This window comes from Diorhabda sublineata, chromosome 7 (assembly GCF_026230105.1).
Source record: "Diorhabda sublineata isolate icDioSubl1.1 chromosome 7, icDioSubl1.1, whole genome shotgun sequence".
In the NCBI taxonomy this organism is placed as follows: domain Eukaryota; kingdom Metazoa; phylum Arthropoda; class Insecta; order Coleoptera; family Chrysomelidae; genus Diorhabda; species Diorhabda sublineata.
Window position 1 is genome coordinate 33,745,377 of NC_079480.1, and position 17,763 is coordinate 33,763,139.

At 32.3% G+C, this 17,763-nt stretch overlaps 2 protein-coding genes across 5 annotated transcripts in view; one reads left to right on the forward strand and one right to left on the reverse strand.

The window, feature by feature from the left end:
* LOC130447156 (WD repeat and FYVE domain-containing protein 3) overlaps nucleotides 1-13,440 on the reverse strand; it is a 38,160-nt gene extending 24,720 nt beyond the window's left edge. For 2 of the 3 annotated variants that reach the window (XM_056783837.1, XM_056783838.1), the window contains exons 1-17: nucleotides 13,022-13,276; nucleotides 12,073-12,304; nucleotides 11,455-11,700; nucleotides 10,913-11,071; nucleotides 10,664-10,856; nucleotides 10,425-10,611; nucleotides 10,128-10,326; nucleotides 4,839-5,039; nucleotides 4,523-4,754; nucleotides 3,850-4,032; nucleotides 3,623-3,792; nucleotides 3,160-3,479; nucleotides 2,956-3,106; nucleotides 2,768-2,890; nucleotides 1,530-1,771; nucleotides 710-975; nucleotides 104-651 (exon numbers count right to left, since the gene is read on the reverse strand). In XM_056783837.1, the coding sequence (XP_056639815.1) occupies nucleotides 104-651; nucleotides 710-975; nucleotides 1,530-1,771; nucleotides 2,768-2,890; nucleotides 2,956-3,106; nucleotides 3,160-3,479; nucleotides 3,623-3,792; nucleotides 3,850-4,032; nucleotides 4,523-4,754; nucleotides 4,839-5,039; nucleotides 10,128-10,326; nucleotides 10,425-10,611; nucleotides 10,664-10,856; nucleotides 10,913-11,071; nucleotides 11,455-11,700; nucleotides 12,073-12,282 (3,630 nt within the window). In that variant the 5' untranslated portion in view covers nucleotides 12,283-12,304; nucleotides 13,022-13,276. Of the gene's footprint in view, nucleotides 1-103; nucleotides 652-709; nucleotides 976-1,529; nucleotides 1,772-2,767; nucleotides 2,891-2,955; nucleotides 3,107-3,159; nucleotides 3,480-3,622; nucleotides 3,793-3,849; nucleotides 4,033-4,522; nucleotides 4,755-4,838; nucleotides 5,040-10,127; nucleotides 10,327-10,424; nucleotides 10,612-10,663; nucleotides 10,857-10,912; nucleotides 11,072-11,454; nucleotides 11,701-12,072; nucleotides 12,305-13,021 lie in introns of all 3 variants that reach the window. The other variant, XM_056783836.1, reaches the window with a different exon arrangement.
* An 874-nt stretch (nucleotides 13,441-14,314) lies between these two features.
* On the forward strand, nucleotides 14,315-17,757 carry LOC130447157 (SAC3 domain-containing protein 1). 2 transcript variants are annotated; one of them, XM_056783839.1, is made up of 7 exons: nucleotides 14,315-14,584; nucleotides 14,635-14,826; nucleotides 14,887-15,051; nucleotides 15,115-15,357; nucleotides 16,009-16,146; nucleotides 17,357-17,546; nucleotides 17,610-17,757. In XM_056783839.1, the coding sequence occupies exons 1-7, from the start codon at nucleotides 14,514-14,516 to the stop codon at nucleotides 17,700-17,702; spliced, it is 1,092 nt and encodes a 363-aa protein (XP_056639817.1). In that variant the 5' UTR covers nucleotides 14,315-14,513; the 3' UTR covers nucleotides 17,703-17,757. The 2 variants fall into 2 exon arrangements, with proteins under 2 accessions (XP_056639817.1, XP_056639819.1); XM_056783841.1 differs by having other exon boundaries at nucleotides 14,447-14,584; nucleotides 14,667-14,826.
* The last annotated feature ends 6 nt before the right edge of the window (nucleotides 17,758-17,763 follow it).

Consider the following 17,763-nt stretch of genomic DNA (forward strand, 5'->3'; position numbering starts at 1 on the left):
AAGAAATATGAAGCGGGCAAATAAAGGACTGAAATAATCTAGCAATAGACAAAGAAAAGTGGAAAAGGATCTGTTTAAAAGCCTTTGCATCATTTCTACTTACTTCTTCGATTAGATGACAAGGTCCTTGTTTCCAACATAACCTAGAATACCGTCTCCAAGCTGGCGGCGTTCCAATATATCCATAAACAGAAGACGCCACTGTTAAATTCGCAGAACCGCCTCCGGGATTTTGTGATATATAATGCATTTTTTGATTATGTATTTGTTGTCCGTCCAAATACAAAGAAAACGACGAATTTTTCAATACGGCCCTATTTAATACGATCACCAAATGATGCCATTGACCTTCTTGTAATATATCCGGACACCATACTCTAGCTCCGTGTTCACCGGTACCTTCCGGTTCCCAATCGCCCACGTGATTTGGTATGTGGGTTTCTTGTGTCGATACTATAATAGCTTTATCTCTAGCCGATAATACTATCGATAGACAAACTAAATTGTCTTCGCGAGCCCCGCTGAAATTTCTAACTAGAGTCAATAGACGTACGCAATGAGGATCTGATCTCGGATCGGAAAATTTATCGACGCATATCCAAGACGAATACGTTAGACCAGTCTGGGGAGGAAACATTCTATCGCCAATACCTGAAATTAATTGTTCGATATTCCATTACATTAATCTATACATATATGTATAACTCACCTATTCCACCTAAGACGGTGTTGTCTACAGTGGAAACGACGCTAGGAGTCGAAATTGATTGCGGAGCTATGCTGGGTAAGTAAAGACAACCGAAGCCTTCCGCCGACATATCGAATTCGGCGAACGGCGGTGAAGTATAAGAAGATTGCGCTCGAAAATCTTTAGGAGTCGTCATCGATACTAAAGTTTTTATTCTGGTTAATGGAACCGGATAACCGCCGGGTTCGTTAGAACCTAACGGAAGGCAACACAACGGATTTCCTAACCTACAACATCATAAAAATCATTCGTATCTGCCCGGTATAGGTAATAAAACGTTAGTTTAGCGTTTTCGTGGTCGTATAATCTATTTATCGAGGTCCTAGATGTCGGTTTTTACGTTGATGTTGTAAACAAACCGAGAAACGGATCCAGTTTCTAATCAGGTTAGATTTACATTTACTCTAGCTAGAATAGGTTAGGTTTAGCGTAGCTTCGATTAAATTAGGTTTATTTTAGTTGCGATTTGGTTAGTTTCGGTTTACTACAGTTTTGCTTATATTTGCTTTGGTGTTATTAATTTAGATTCACTATAGCTCATATTAAATTAGGTAAAGTTACTTTAGCTTTGATTTGTTTAAGTTTACCTTACCTCTTTTATTAAATTAGGCTTCTTTTAGTTGCAATTAGGTTAGGTTCGTTTTATTAAAGCTTTGCTTAGATTTACTTTAGTTTCCTTTAGGTTATGTTTACTTCAACTTCGATTACGTTAGGTTTTGTGGTAATTCATAAATCCTCTGAATCGGAAGTCAACTAAGCCAAAGTTGTATGATGTACTGACCTTAAAAACTGTCTCAAATCTTTGGCTTCAATCGCTTGAGCTGCCAATCTTTCAAGCATGTATTGAAGGGAATTGTGCAAGGGATGATTCTCATTTTGGAGCGGTTCCGAACCGACGGTGAGTAAGTGATTCACGAAGTTTTTATCGCACATTACTTGTTGATTTCGTTCGCTACGTACTAAAGATTTTATTATTTCCGCTATAAATAATTGGAGACTCAGGTACATTTCGAAGTGATCATCCTAAAACAAAGAAAGCTGAAAGATGTTGAAGGAAATTTACAAAAAAATATGATTCGTGGGGTATACAGACTAACAAGAAGTAGGTGTAGACCACAAGAAATAAATTGGAGTTGAATTTAACAGTAATCAAAAAATGGGATCAATCCTAACCATCTCCTCTAGACCAGTAAGGAAAGTAGAACAATGAAGGTGACATGAGAAGAAGTAACAAATGAAAAAAGAAGAAGGGTTAGTCCAAGAAAAAAAGGGAAACAAAAATAGTGGGTAATATAAAAGAAAAAAAAATGAATTGGTGTTAAATTGAGCAAAAAGCAAAGAATTGGATTGAATGGTGGAAAACTATCTCTTTTAGACAAGCAAAGGGCAGTAGAACAATAAAGATGACATGATAAAAGGAAAGAACAAGAAGAGAAGAAGGTGTGGACCAAAAAAGGAGTGGAAAACAAAAATAGTGGATAATCTAAAACGAAAAGAAAAATGAATTGGAGTTGAATTGAGCAAGAAGCAAAAATAATAATAAAAGTAAAAAACAAATTGGAATTGAACCAATAAGCAAAGAATAGGATCAAATTGAGAGTATGTACCACCTCTAGACCAACATGTAGAAGAATAAAGGTGACATGGTAAAAGAAAACGAACAAAAAGAAAAGAGGTAGATAGATAAAGAAGTTGAAAGCAAAAATAGGGGATAATCTAAAGCAAAAAAGAAAAATAAGTTGAAGTAAGCTAGATTGGGTTAAATAGGAAAGAAGTTATTTTTATACCTGCAGTAGAGAAAGTTTATAATAAGGAAGGGCAAAATAAAATATTGATTCTTAACACAAGGACCTTATAAAATATTATTTTTGGAAAACTATTCGACTTTTCACAAACTAAAAACCTGTTTCGACTTTGGGTTTGCAATAAAATCAATTTTATAAAGTGGAAATTAGCTATTTATACCCAAAATGTCGATCATATTTACTATTTACAAATTATAAAAAAAATTAAACTTACTTTTATACAAGGTAACAATTGTAACATACAAACTACCACCCCGGGATGAACAATTATCGGGTCAGGAGTTGGAGGACTCAAATTTAGAGAATTGACGTTCGACCTCTTTTTATTTCCATCCCCCTGGAATGTAATTTTTTTTAGTATGTAGGTGAACACGAAATTGGTTTATATATAGGGTAATATACCTGTAAACTAGATTCCCTAGATACCGATGGAGATTTCATATAAAATATATTCGTATTAATATTTTTATCGAACAAATCCAAAGCTAAATCGTATAAAAGCCTGTAAACTACAATGGTATATACTAAAGATGGCGATATTTTATCCGGAAATCTAAAAAAAAACAACGTAAAACTATTAATTAAATAATCAGTTGTTTTACTCACTCTACGTTAGTAACGGAACCGATAAACAAATTCTGATATATTTCCACATATTCGTTAGACACCGTCTCGAAATCGATCTCGCTAATTTTCGATAGTTTTTCATTGGAAAAACACCCCAATAATTTGATGCTGTCGCATAGACTCGTTCTGCATATTTCGTGATGAAAAAATTTAGCGTTCGCCGGTTCGAATCTCATCGCCGTACTAACCGTTTGAAATACCAAACTCAATAGATGCAATACTTCAGGATCGGTTTCTTTTTCGCACAATCGTCCTTCTATAGCTATAAGGACGCTGATTACGTACACAAAACCGTTAGCCTAAAATACGACATTCGTTATTAAAAGTAATATATTGTGACGGGTACACAGCCGCACGCCATAATTTAATATAGTGGTAAAATAGTGGATAACGGTTGTTGTAGCCACGTAAATGTTGTAGAAAAATATTATAATATGCTTACTTTTCGAAATACTGTTCGGGTACGATGTGATTCTTTCAAGCATATCTTTAAAGCCTCCAAAATGTCGATTTTAAGCTGCAATTGGGTACGAGGAACTGAATGTAGGGTGTTTAATAACTGCCCCATATCGTCATCGCCTCCTGTAGTTAATACTAATTCTTTAATAATACCTGTAATATATGAAATAAGATGGGAATATTTCTATTATTTTGTTGGTTAGAAATTACCTAATATGGCTTTTCGACATTCCGGAAACTGGACTAGCTTATGGACACATTTAGCTCCACCGCACTCTCTTAAAACATTCGCATTCGAACTATTATTGGTTAATAATATAGTCAATGCTTCTACTGTTAATGTTCCCAATTTTTCTTGTTTGGAAATTAATTTATAATCTTTAACCATATTATCTGGAAAAAATTTTATTAGTGTGATAAATCATCAAGACTATTGTTGGTTAATTATATCATCTTATATTCAAATTTCAGTTACATTTCGACTACTATTTATTGATACTGAGCCTTTAAAATATTTTTTAAATAAAATAAACTATGAAATAGTCATATAGTGGACTTAAAATTTTGTTTTAGTTAATCAAAAATAATCCTCTGGTACTCAAATTTCAATTATTGTCAGCCACTAGTAGTTCAAATAATGCAACTCCAAAAATGCTTCGAGAAGTATGAAGAAAAGGTATAGTGCTAATTAATGCCATCCCAAGACTAAAAATTTTGTCCGAGATATTAAAAACTTCCATAATCATTCCAATAACTTCAAAAATGTTAGAAATACAGCTACACAACAGATTATACTCTGATTTTACTACCAAATTTAGGAATTCCCCTTGATCTAGTTGGATTCTGACAAAAGTACTAATTAATATAATAATTGCGCTCTCACCAGTAATATTTTTATCTTCCAGCAAATCCCCATACCGATTCAAACAAGTAACTATAACTTCCAATAAACCCACTTCTCTGTATACGTCTTTGAATATCGGATTGTGTTTCAAGATGTTCAACAACGTCTGCATACACAAAAGACTGCAATCAACATAATTCAAACTGTGCGTCTTCAAAAATATCGACATGGAAATTAATTCCTTGCACGGTACAAAGTTCAGTTGATAAACCTAAAAACGAAAATATTACATACGGTGTGTCTCAAAAATTATAATTACAATGTGCGAAGAGGGTAAACGAATTTTAATTCTTACCAAAAACTCGATGAGATCAAATAGTTTTTGTTGTATATCTGCAGGTTTGTATTGAATCCTTTCGGTAAATTGACTCAAAGTATTTTGATTTTCCAAAATGAAATAATTGGCGTTATCCGAATGGTATATACTCGATATGGCATCTAATATAGTCGAACATAAAAGTGAAGAATTCGATTTGAGGAAAGCGCTTTGAAGAACCTAGAAACATTATATCTTTTTATCGCCATTCATATTTTTTACTTAAAAAAAAAAATAACATAAAGGACCCCGCTCAATGGAAATTGAGTTTCAGCCAATTTCCTGAAATTTTACCCAAAGGTAGTTCGAAGCAAGCTAATTGCCATAATTTCCTGGAATTTTACACCTTGCCTTAAATACCTGGACTTCTATATCTTGCCTTAAGTGGCCGGTACTATTTAATCTTGTCTTCATTGCCTGGATTTATATTCCTTGTGTTAGGTAGCCAGGACTATTTGATCTTGCCTTGATTGCCTGGATTTCAACACCTTGCCTTAGTTGCCTGGACTTCTATATCTTGCCTTAAGTGTCCGGTACTAGTTAATCTTGTCTTCATTGCCTGGATTTATATTCCTTGTGTTAGGTAGCCAGGACTATTTGATCTTGCCTTGATTGCCTGGATTTCAACACCTTGCCTTAGTTGCCTGGACTTCTATATCTTGCCTTAAGTGTCCGGTACTAGTTAATCTTGTCTTCATTGCCTGGATTTATATTCCTTGTGTTAGGTAGCCAGGACTATTTGATCCTGCCTTAATTGCCTGGATTTCTACATCTTGCCTTAAGTGGCCGGGACCATTTAATATTGCCTTAATTGCCCGAGGAATGTTTATGAAATTACTTATGGAATTTACCTACCCCATTAGACTTTTAATCAGAGTGAATTGAACTATCATTGTGCCAAGTTTACGAACAATTTGCCAAAATCAATTCCCTTCCAACCAGGGTACCCTCGAGACACTTCAGGGATATTATTGATGGAGTTTGAGGTTTCACGCCTATTAAGACTTTTAATCAGCTTGCTTCAAACTATTATTGTGCCAAGATTCAGAAAAACTGACCAAAGCACCTCCCCTTATGGTACTCTTAGACTTTTTATGGGTAGTTTTGGAGGTTTGGTGAGGGTTTTGGAATTTCGCGCCCATTGGTATTTTCAATCAGCTTGCTTCAAACTATTATTGTGCCAAGATTCAAAAAACCAAAGCACCTCCTCTTATGGTACTCTTGGACTTTTTGGATTTTTCGTGGGTAGTTTTGAGGGTTTTGGAGTTGACCTAAACCTTTTCCCTTTCTCCCAGGGTAATTTCGGACACTTCAGGTGTAGTTTTAACGGCGTTGAGAGGATTGTGGTACCGTTTCCATTGAGACTTTTGATCAACTAGCTGCAAATGGGGCCCCTCTTAAGTTTTGTCTAATTTAAACAATAGTTCAAAGTAATTTCAGTTATAGTTCTCTTAAAGATGAACAACACGTTAAGAAAATGAAATAAATAAAAATTCAAATTTAACACCAACCTAGAAATTCGTAAAACTAATTATCGAAATGGTTTGAATCGGGAAATTTAGAGGGGTTGACTTTTATTTAATCACCAATCACTTGACACATAAACAGAGTGTCTAATCTTCCCCGCGCGATATTCTATGATTTTGGAAAAACGTTTGATCGACATAAGTCGATGTCAATTCATGTCATAACATTCAAAATTCTAAGTATGAATCACAAATATCAAACATACAACGGAAAATCATATAGAGAAACCAACAACGATTACATAGATGAATTTGAAAAGTATTTGTGTACCAAAGAAAATTATTGTCCGAGATGCAACAAATTAAAACCCGATAAACAAGATAACGTAAAAGGTTGTCCGCCAATTTGCAAAACAACAAAATATAATTCGAGAAACGATCGACGTTCCAGTAATTCGTCAAAAAACGGTAAAATCGCAAAAGATCCCTCCCCCACGAACGTAGCGAGTGAATCGTACTTCAACGGTTCCCAAAAAGATATTTTTCCAACTCGCACCTTCAACAATTCAGCCCAAAAACAAACAGTTTGCTATTCCAGAGGAATATCCTCATCCGCCAACGCCTCGACGTGCTGTTGCGTCAATGAAAAAGAATGGAGTGAAACCGATGATGATCTCGAATGTTGCTGCGACGCCAACAAAAAATGCAGATGTTACGAACCATTGGAAGCAATTTCTAATACAAAGGGATCCAATAGAATAGAACGAAGACGCAAAGAAACTAGACGAGGCGAGTCTAAAAGAAAAGAACCTGCTCGAGAAGAATCTAGACGAGATAAGCTTAGTCGAGAGGATTCCAGACGAGGTGAGCTCGTTCGAGACGAGTCTAGACAAGAAGAACTCGTTCGAGACGAGTCTAGACGTGAGGGTTTCTTAAGAGGTGTGCCTTCACGTACAAGAAACGTACGGGGCGAGTCTAGACGTGACCTGTATGTGAAAAGTGTGCCTTCGAGTGAAGATTTCGTAAGAAATGGGCTTTCGCGTGAAGATTTTATACGAGATGAGCCCAGACGTGAGGAATCTTATCGAGATTACAAGCGAAACGGATATAATTATAGACGAGATAAACCTAAAAGTGAATTGTTTATACAAAACGATGAAGATTTTAATCGAGATCGCGAGTATTTGACGCGAGTCGATAACAGCCGTGAAGATTTGAGACGAAACGGTTCCAAAAGTGAAGAATTCGTTCGAGACGGAGTTAAACGAGAACGATCAAGACGGAATCGTGAAAGGATTAAAAGGAAAGAGTGGAAACGTGAAGATTTTACTAGAGATGAATCTCAACATAACAACGGAAATAATAATGTACCGAACAGATCGATGTCTTCGATCCGTACCGTATGTTATCCGACACAGCAATTTTATTATAATCATACAAAGAAATCTTCTTGTCCTTCGGGAATGTGTCCGCCGATCAGGTGTCCCTTTTGTCACAAGACGAAAAAGGAGACGGAAGACAAATGTAACAATACTAAAAGGAAGAGGAAATGTTGTTGTTTCAGAAGGAAAAAATGTTTTTAAAAACATCTACACAATTTTAAAGAAATTTATTCGATCGTATTTTCAGTTTAATGCTACATCTCCCCATCTCATGTGATCAGTTTATATTATAAAATTGAGAAATTATATATTTTCGTATTCAGAAATTATTCACAGATTATTTAAATACTGCTTCTTAAGTGGCATCGAACTACCACACAAATACAAAGTTGTTTTTGGAACTTCCTCTATATAATTTCACTTGTCTTTGTTTCAAATGTCGTACGATGTATAAAGGAATCTCTTGTACCCATATCGTCATTTTTATTCCATTTCTTGACATCCTTTTCAATTTTTATCAAGTTTTTCTCTCCTTTTGGTCCTATTTTTTATTTGATGCACCGTTGAGCAGCTTCAAAGTACCACACAACAAGTCATTTTTGATTAAAGCATTCTTTTCATTTTCTTCTTTTTTTATAAATTCTTTAAAAAGATTCCGGACTCTTTTGTATCCATATTTTCATTTTACTACCATTTCTTGACAACCTTTTCAATTTTTATCCAACTTTTTTCTCCCTTTGACCCTTTTTTTTATATTTGAGGCATCATCAAAGTACCAGACAACAATATCTAAGTCATTTTTGGTTACATTATATTCTTTTCATTTTCTTCTTCATTTTTAAAAAGCTTTAAGAAGATTCTGTACTCTCTTGTTCCCATATCATCAATTTTATTCCATTTCTTGACATCCTTTTCAATATTTATCAAACTTTTCTCTCCTTTTGGTCCTATTTTTTATTTGATGCACCGTTGAGCAGCTTCAAAGTACCACACAACAAGTCATTTTTGATTAAAGCATTCTTTTCATTTTCTTCTTTTTTTATAAATTCTTTAAGAAGATTCCGGACTCTTTTGTATCCATATTTTCATTTTACTACCATTTCTTGACAACCTTTTCAATTTTTATCCAACTTTTTTCTCCCTTTGACCCTTTTTTTTATATTTGAGGCATCATCAAAGTACCAGACAACAATATCTAAGTCATTTTTGGTTAAAACATATTCTTTTCTTTTTTTTTCTACTTTTTTAAAATGCTTTAAGAAGATTCTGTACTTTCTTGTTCCCATATCATCAATTTTATTCCATTTCTTGACATCTATTTCAATTTTTATCCAATATTTTGGCACTTTTTCTTATTTGATACATCATCAAGCAGCTTCAAAGTACTGCACAACAATATCCAAATCATTTTTGGTTACATTATATTCTTTTCATTTTCTTCTTCTTTTTTAAAATGCTTTAAGAAGATTCCGTACTCTCTTGTACCCTTATCATCAATGTTATTCCATTTCTTGACATCATTTTCAATTTTTATCCAATATTTCTGTCATTGTAACCCATTTTCCATATTTTATTCATCAACGAGCACCATCAAAGAACTAGACAAAAACATTACAGTCATTTTTGGGACATAAACAGTTAGAACTTCCTGCATCTTCTTTTTCTTTCCTTATTCTTTTGTTTTTAATATTTTAGGAAGATTGCAGACTCTCTTGTACCTATATCTCCAATTCTCTTTTATTTCTTGAGATTCCTTCTACTTTTTCCTCAATATTTTTTTTCCTTTTGGCTCATTCTCCATCTTTGATTCATTATAAAGCACCATCAAAATATTACACAAATTTTTTTGGAAAATAACGGGTTAGAACACCCTGAATATTCTTTCTTTTTTCAATGATTTTAGACCCTCTTGTACCCATCATTTTTTTCCCAACTTTTCTTTCTTTTTTGATCATTTTTTTTCTTCAATTCACAAAATCTACTCTCATTAGTTTTATTTTTTTATCAGCATTTCCTGTTTCATTAATCTTTATATTATTTCATCATCCATCCTGTAAATTCCTCTTAAAATTATCATTTTCTTTATGATTTTATCATTTTATTTTTAATTTAATTCCATATCTTGGTTAATGACCTTTTTCAATGAAATTTATTTTCTGAATCTTTATTTTCACTTCTACATCAATATCATTGTCTTAATTTTCAAATATTGTCATATTCCCCTTTGTTAGTTAATTCTACTTCTAATTCTTCCAATTTTCTGTCAGCTCATTTCCAATATATTCAAAAATAAAAAAATTTGACTCCTCAAAACCTAAAAAGACTGGCATTTCGATTTTACCACACTCTTATTCCAGTATAGTACATCAAGTTTATTTCAAGGATCCCTAAAAATATTATTTTCGAAAATAAATACTTACATGAAACGCTTGAATGTTTCTAATACTTGTACCTCGACCAGAAGGTTGGGGTAAAATGAAACCTTGCATTTGGAATAAAGATCCGGTCGATGCCTGAGATGGTTTCAACTCCAAGTACCCACACATGCACAAAGACGATATCATCAATACTAAATTTCTTATTGTTTCTTGGGCTTCACTGGAATTATCATTTTCAAATCTGGAAACATTATCAAACGTGTTATAAAGGCCTCAATGAGAAAAGCTCCATTTTTGGGAATTGAGTCTGTCTCTAATGAAACCAGTTAATATACTTACTTTAGAAGAAAATCAGAGAGGAAGGGATAACCTTGAGCTTGTCGAAAATCGTCTAATAATGTAGAAGACACTTCACTGGAATCTTTGAGAAAACAGAAAAGTGTTACCAACATTTCCACCAATTCGAAAGGAGCTAGTTCAGGATTCTTTTTCATATTTTGGATACATTCATCAATGCAACTTTTTGCTAAAATACCAAAGAAACGTTACCAAAAATTTACTAATATTGGATTACTTACAATGGATATATCCAACTACTAAGGGTGTTAATCCATGTCGTGATAGAGTCATCAAAACTTCTGCGGCACTTTTTCTCCACATAGCGTTATGTGGTAAAACCCAAGTGGTAATTGACGTAAATAATAATCTTAAATCATCTTTTCTTGCTAATTCCTCAGCGGGTATCCTATGACTGCATAAACGAACTAAAAGCTGCAAAAAACCAACCGAATTTTTGTTTAATATACGATAAATACAATAATACTTACTTGAACAAACATTTTTTGTAAAAGTATTCTTCTTTCTTTTGGAGTAAAATCACTATTATTATCTTTGGTATCGGCTTCTTTTTCTGATATCTCAGGTAAATCAAAGAAAAGATACAAACATCTCACCAATGTAGATGGTACAGATACTTCCGACATAACCTGAAATTATTTACCACCAAATTCTCCAGATCTAGTTCCCTGTTGTCTAACAAAAGTTACTTAAAGTACATTTCATTTAATGTATACGCATTTTGCAGAGAAAACTTTTTGAACAATCCTCTTATATTAGACTCATATATTTCGTAATATTAAAAAATCCTTCAATATCAATTCAAGAACTTAAGCAGGATCAAATTATGTTAATAGCAGTATATTTTTAAATTTTTAAGTGAGTACATTTCATTAATTGTATTTTGACCACCGAATTCTCCAAATCTAGTCTCCTGTTTGTTTAAAAAAGTGGCTTAAAGGATATAGATTTTCAGTGAATGTATACATGTTTTGCTTTTTTTAAAAAAAATTTCTGTGTATTAGATACTAACCTGTACTAATGTATAATCTCCAGCAGCTAATAAATTTAAGGTGGAAAGAAGCATCCAGCCATTACTGGATTCTTCACAGTTCTCGATTTCAAGAAATTTCGTAATGGCACAACTAGCTGTCTCTGTACTTTGGTTTGAAGCTCTCTTACTTATTTCTGATACCATTAGAAGAGATACTTCGTGACAAAATGATAGGATATCCCAAAATTTTTCGTTCATATCAGAAGTCGGACTTGTACCAAATACCTAATAATTAAAACAATTTTCTACATATAAAACTGAATTAAAATTTTTGTATCAAACACCAAATATTTTGTGATCATTCGACAGATAAAATTACAAGGTTTTATCTGTTTTGAAGCAAAATTTCAATCAAAGGAGACCTAAAATCAAGACAAATCATTATGAAAAACATATAAAAAAGTATAAAAAGTTGAAGAAAAGTACCAAATAATTTGATACAATGTAAAACAAAAGTCCTAGGGGTAGTTAGATCTGAAAAAACTACCTTTTTGTGGATAATTTGTCGTTTAGTTGGACTACAACCCCATACATTATTTATAATGATATTAAAGAATACAATTCTGTGAATATTTGAAAGATTTTAGAAAAATTTACCTTACAAAAAAGAGGCAACATATTGTATAGTTTGTCGTCTTTTTCTCGATCTGTGAGAGGATGAACAGGGTGAGTATATTCAGAAAAAAGTTTTTTGAGATGCATCAGCCCCAATTGTGTGTGTGGAGAAGAAGGTCCATCTGATAGGTCAGATGAGGAGACAGGAGAGGTGTTGGTAACACCACTCCTCAACTTTCTCATGATGTTCATTTTGAAGGCTTTTTAGAGCCTCCTATAACAAGTTAATTAGTTAAAATATATAAAATTTAAATCTAAGCAAGATAAGTACGAATATAAGGATAAAAATTAGATTAAATGCAAAACTTTATTATTATTAATGAAATAAATTCATAAAATAAAGATAAATCAAAACAAAATTAAATTATTGCTAGTAATTATTTAGTCATACACTGATAAAAAATATGTACATAACAATGAGTCACTTTGTGCTATTATGTGAGTCCCAATTTCAATGAATATAAATATTTAAAATAATTCCATAGAGTTTCAAAAGTTATCAATTAATTTTATACAAATAAATGATTTAATTTAAAAAATAACAACGCAGATAATTTTATTTTAAAAATAGTTATAATACCAAAACGTTGTTATAGATATTTGATAAATAATAATATAATTACCTATTATTTTACTAAAATCATGTTTAAAAAACATTTTTTTCAATAAACTAAGTTTTATGATTCAGAAATTGTAATTTATTTATTATTTTGTATTTTAAATTTTAACAATATTATTTGTTGTAACAAGTTTCGTATAACAATGCTTTTTCGTGTTAAATATCATTATTATTTATAAATTGTTAACTGATATATGTTTCAAATTAGATTTAGAAAATATAGGTGAAGCGTAATAGTAACTGGAAGGAGGAAAAGATCGATTACTTTCGACTTTGAGCAAATTTGTCCTAAGACTCATTAAACTTAATTACCTGTAAATTATTAAGTCGTCCTCGATTAAGGTTTCACATAACTACTGCACATTTGTTAAAAAAACAGTTGACACGGTATTTCACAATAAAAATACATAATAATTCAATTTATTTTTCTTTTCAAAGCATTATAACACTGTTGACAACGACAGTGACGCAAGTACTGTCAAACAAAATCACTATTTAAAGGTTTGTTTTACCATCTGATCCAGGAATTCACAGCACATAGCATCGTATAGAGTTTCCACGACGTCAATTTATTTTACGGAACAGCCCATTCACAATAAAGCTGTGATTGTTTGCTTTTTGTATGGATAAGACGATTTTACTAAAAGCATTTTGTTTAGGCGAGGCTAATATCAATTAATTTGAATACCTTTTTATAAAACATGTCTTATAAACCAATTTTCGTCTTCTTTGTTTTCAACTTATGTTAACCTCTTTATTTTCGTCTTCTTTTTTTCACTCATGTTAACCTCTCTATCTCATCTTCTTTTTTTGTCTTATATATACATACATAAGTTCAGTAACACTAATTTCTGAATTTTAAGATACCTAACTACTTATCCTAGCACAAGAAACTAATTTATAAGTTTTAATTTCGAAATCCCAGGCACGAAGTATACATACTAGGAGTATGAACATAATGTTGAAATAATGGCTTCAATTTGAGGGGACAGAATTAAATCGTTCAAATCATAATACGGGAAGTACTTATGCTGGCGTTTATATTTTTTATTTAAAATTAAAGATTACAGAAAGAACATAGAGTTTGTGCGCCCTGAATCCTTACGCAACCAGTGACAGAAAAGAGTATAATATTGGTATACATAAATATCTTGAAAAAGCCCATACCATTGAGACCCTTCTTGATCAGAGAATAACAATATGGATTGTTATCCGTCCTGTTGCGGGACAACTTTTATTAGTTTAATATGTTTTTGCTTCCAAGGATGTGTGGTAACAATGTATGTCACATCAATCGGGATAGGTCATTTCAGGATGACGTCTCAATAAGCTGCCATATTGATTTGGGGGACAAACATTGTTTGTTTACATTAAAACGATTATTAGTACTGATATTTTATTTAAATTATTATATATGTGTAAATTTTCATATTATCCAATTTTTTTGTAGGATATTGTGTGGTAGGTTTTACCGTTATTGTTACTGAGAAGTTCAAATTTCATTTAATGACATATATTAATCAGAGTACATTAGAGAGCAGTTTGTTATAGTTTTGTCTATCTGCTGTATATTCTATGATTCTTTAAATCTGTCAAAAGTTTGACATATTTAGAGTGGACAGCCTGCTATTTTGTAGCCAACGTCTGCTGTGACGCAGTGGCTATTTACCTGCTGCTGTCATTTTAGTAAATACTTGTTCATAAAGGTTATGTATGCATTTGTTATACAATATTCAAAATATATTTCTGTCAAATTAGTTTATTCTTTATTACCCATGAAAAGTTGAACTAATTCGACAACAGAATGAACATAACGGTCGAAAAATATATAATTGGAATTTGCAACGAAATGTGTCCCCCGGAAGAAATAAAATTGTAAGTTTAATTTTTTTTGCTAAGTATAGTGAATTATTGATTATTTTTAGACGCGAACAACAACGTTTATTACACATTTTAGAAATTATTCCAGATACAGTGAACAACAAATTACCAAAAGCAGATAAAAATAAAATGGTGAAATGTTTTTCTCGATCTGCCGCAGGAAAATGTTTTTTAAAACCGGAAAATTTGAGACCACCAAACGTACTTCTACGAACTGTAAATTATCTCTTAGATGAGTGAGTCTCAAAAATATTCATATTTTTTACCTTTGTATTTCACTAGTTAATTATTTTTAGGGTAATTAATAAAAATGATAAGGTGCCTTATATAATCAAATACGATTTTGTTATGGATAGGTTAAGAGCCGTTCGGCAAGATATGGTTATTCAAAATATATCTCGAGCTCACCAAATAGTCATCTTACAACCAATTGTAAGATTCCACGCTTATTCTGCATACAAGTGAGCGTAACTACATTGTACATTAATATAATATTTTTTTGTGCTGTTCCTATGTTCTTTTAGGTGCTGCGAAGAAAATATCAACAACTTTGATTCCCACATCAATGATACTCATTTACAAGAATGTTTAAAACGATTATTATGTATTTATGACTATTTCGATAGTCTTGAAAAATCTGCAAACATACAAATATGTAACGAATCTTTAAAAGATGCCCGCCCATATTTTGAAACGATGTATTTAATTTTTAATTTAGGAAATAATGAGGCTATTAATAGAGCTATACGGTTGCCAATGGATTGGAGGTGAGAAACATCACAAATAAATTTATTTTTATAAAGAAAACAAGAAGAATTTGGTATCAATCAGTTCATCTGGATCTGGATTCAAAAAACATGAACTTCAAACACCAATTTGGTATCAATCAAATTAGCTGGATTTCTGTATTTGAAAAACATCACTTTGAAACGAGAATTTGGTATCAATTGACTTTGCTAGATTTCTGGAGTCAAAAATCATGAACTTCAAATACCAATTTGGTATCAATCAAATTAGCTGGATCTCTGGATTTGAAAAATATGACCTTCAAACCAGAATTTGGTATCAATTGACTTTGCTAGATTTCTGGAGTCAAAAATCATGAACTACAAAAGTAAATTTGGTATCAATCGACTTTGCTGGGTTTTTGGAATCAAAAAACATAAACTTCCAACACCAATTTGGTATCAATTGACTGCTAGATTTCTGGAGTCAAAAATCATGAACTACAAACATAAATTTGGTATCAATCGACTTTGCTGGGTTTTTGGAGTCAAAAAACATAAACTTCCAACACCAATTTGGTATCAATTGACTTTGCTGGATCTCTGGATTTGAAAAACATGAACTTCAAAACAGAAATCCAGCTTTAGATTCATTTGAATCTGTTTGAATATAAAGTATCATTATTTTTACAGGACCAATTTGGTATCGATTGGTTTAGATATAAGTTTTTCATACAAAAAAAATAACCTAGTGAGAGTATGTAGAAAATTAAATAGATTGCCGGTTTTACTGCAATCGTTGGCGTTTTTAAAAATGCCACAATTAAGGAGGTAAGTGAACGTTTTTCTAGGTCCAATTACCTTATTAGGCATGAATCTTTATGTCTCTATAACAATAATGGTCATATATATTGTGAATGAAAAGTACTGCTGGAACTTATTCTCACATTTATTATCCCACAGCTATTAATAGAATAAATTAAATATAGGGAGAGACTTCGAAAGTCCATTGAGTCTTCTTCAATGCTGAACCAACAACAGCTCGCCTTCCAGTATCTGAGATAGTTTCTAGAAGGATATGTTCTCGCTCTTAGAAGTCTAAATCAGTTTCTGTGTCGACTTGTTTTGGGCAGTTGTATTTCTTTCTTTCCCTGCATTCGTCATTTACAGCTACACTTATTAAGTGCTTCCTATGATGCAATGTCTCGTAAGGGAATTAGTAAATTTACTAAATCCCAATTCTTCCACTATTTAAGTTCGAAAATAACGTTTTAAAGTGTAGAGAAGTTTTTTATCCTGATATTACTGTAACTGCATTTTTCTATGCCACTGGAAGGTTCCTAGTCGATAAAAGAATTTTGTGCTCCTTTTTTGCCGATTATCTTTAATATCCCAAAACAATAAAATTCTATTGATTGACTGTTAGAATGGATCGGTATGTCACACGCTCAAATATGATCTAGAGATAATGATTATTTGGTGCCAATCCTGATTACTCAAGCTCCTGTCGTGATTTTTGGCACCATCTGTATCCATAGTATTTTTCTTAAGGTTTGGTTGTTATGTATTTATCAAAATACAGAGGTATACAGAGTTGGTAGATCCCTTTTTTCAATCTTTTGTATTTCTCAACGTTGATCCTTACATTATTCAGAAGATTTACTTCTTCCGGACTAAGAGGTGTAAAATCTGTAATGATTTCCACAACTCTAGTTTGTGCAGATTCTCGTGAAGCACTAACTTTGTACCTAGTTTTTGCTTTCAGAGACTGAGGGTAAACAGCGTCAGATAGAGTAATTGTGAGTGTTGGTGTAGGGGTAGTTTAAACAGTGTGTTCAGTACTAACTTTCTATTCTAACAAGGGTTCTCCTCGTTCTATTCTCAGTTAGGTTTGCTAGATTACCTATGACATAACTATGATTGCAACTCAATATTCAACTGATCAGACTTTCCTACACTGTTATTATAAACTAGATCTTCTAGAGGTTGAATAGTAAACTAAAAATTATTTTCCAGTAGTTTTGAAATTTATTATTTTTAGTTTAAGTCTGAAAATGATGTCCGTTGCTTATAATAGTAAAAATATATGTTTTCCAATTGGTGTTTTATCAAAACTACTCTTGTACAATTCCACCAGCGAACTAATCTCCGATTGTAAATATTACGGATTAAAAGTTGATGAAAACGGTGTTTGGTTTATGAAGACTGATTTTATCGAAGGAAAACCAATGGTGAGATGATAAAATAAATTAAATAACGCATTTTATATGGAAGAACGTTTCTATAAATTTCAGGTAAAGGTAAAACGCAGTAAAGAAATGGATGAAAAATTACAACAAATCGATTTGTCAACCCTACTTTTGTATGGGGAAAAATATATTGATTAAATCTAATGTTTGTTATAAATTATGTACCTGCATTATAAATAAATTTTTTATTGCATTTTTA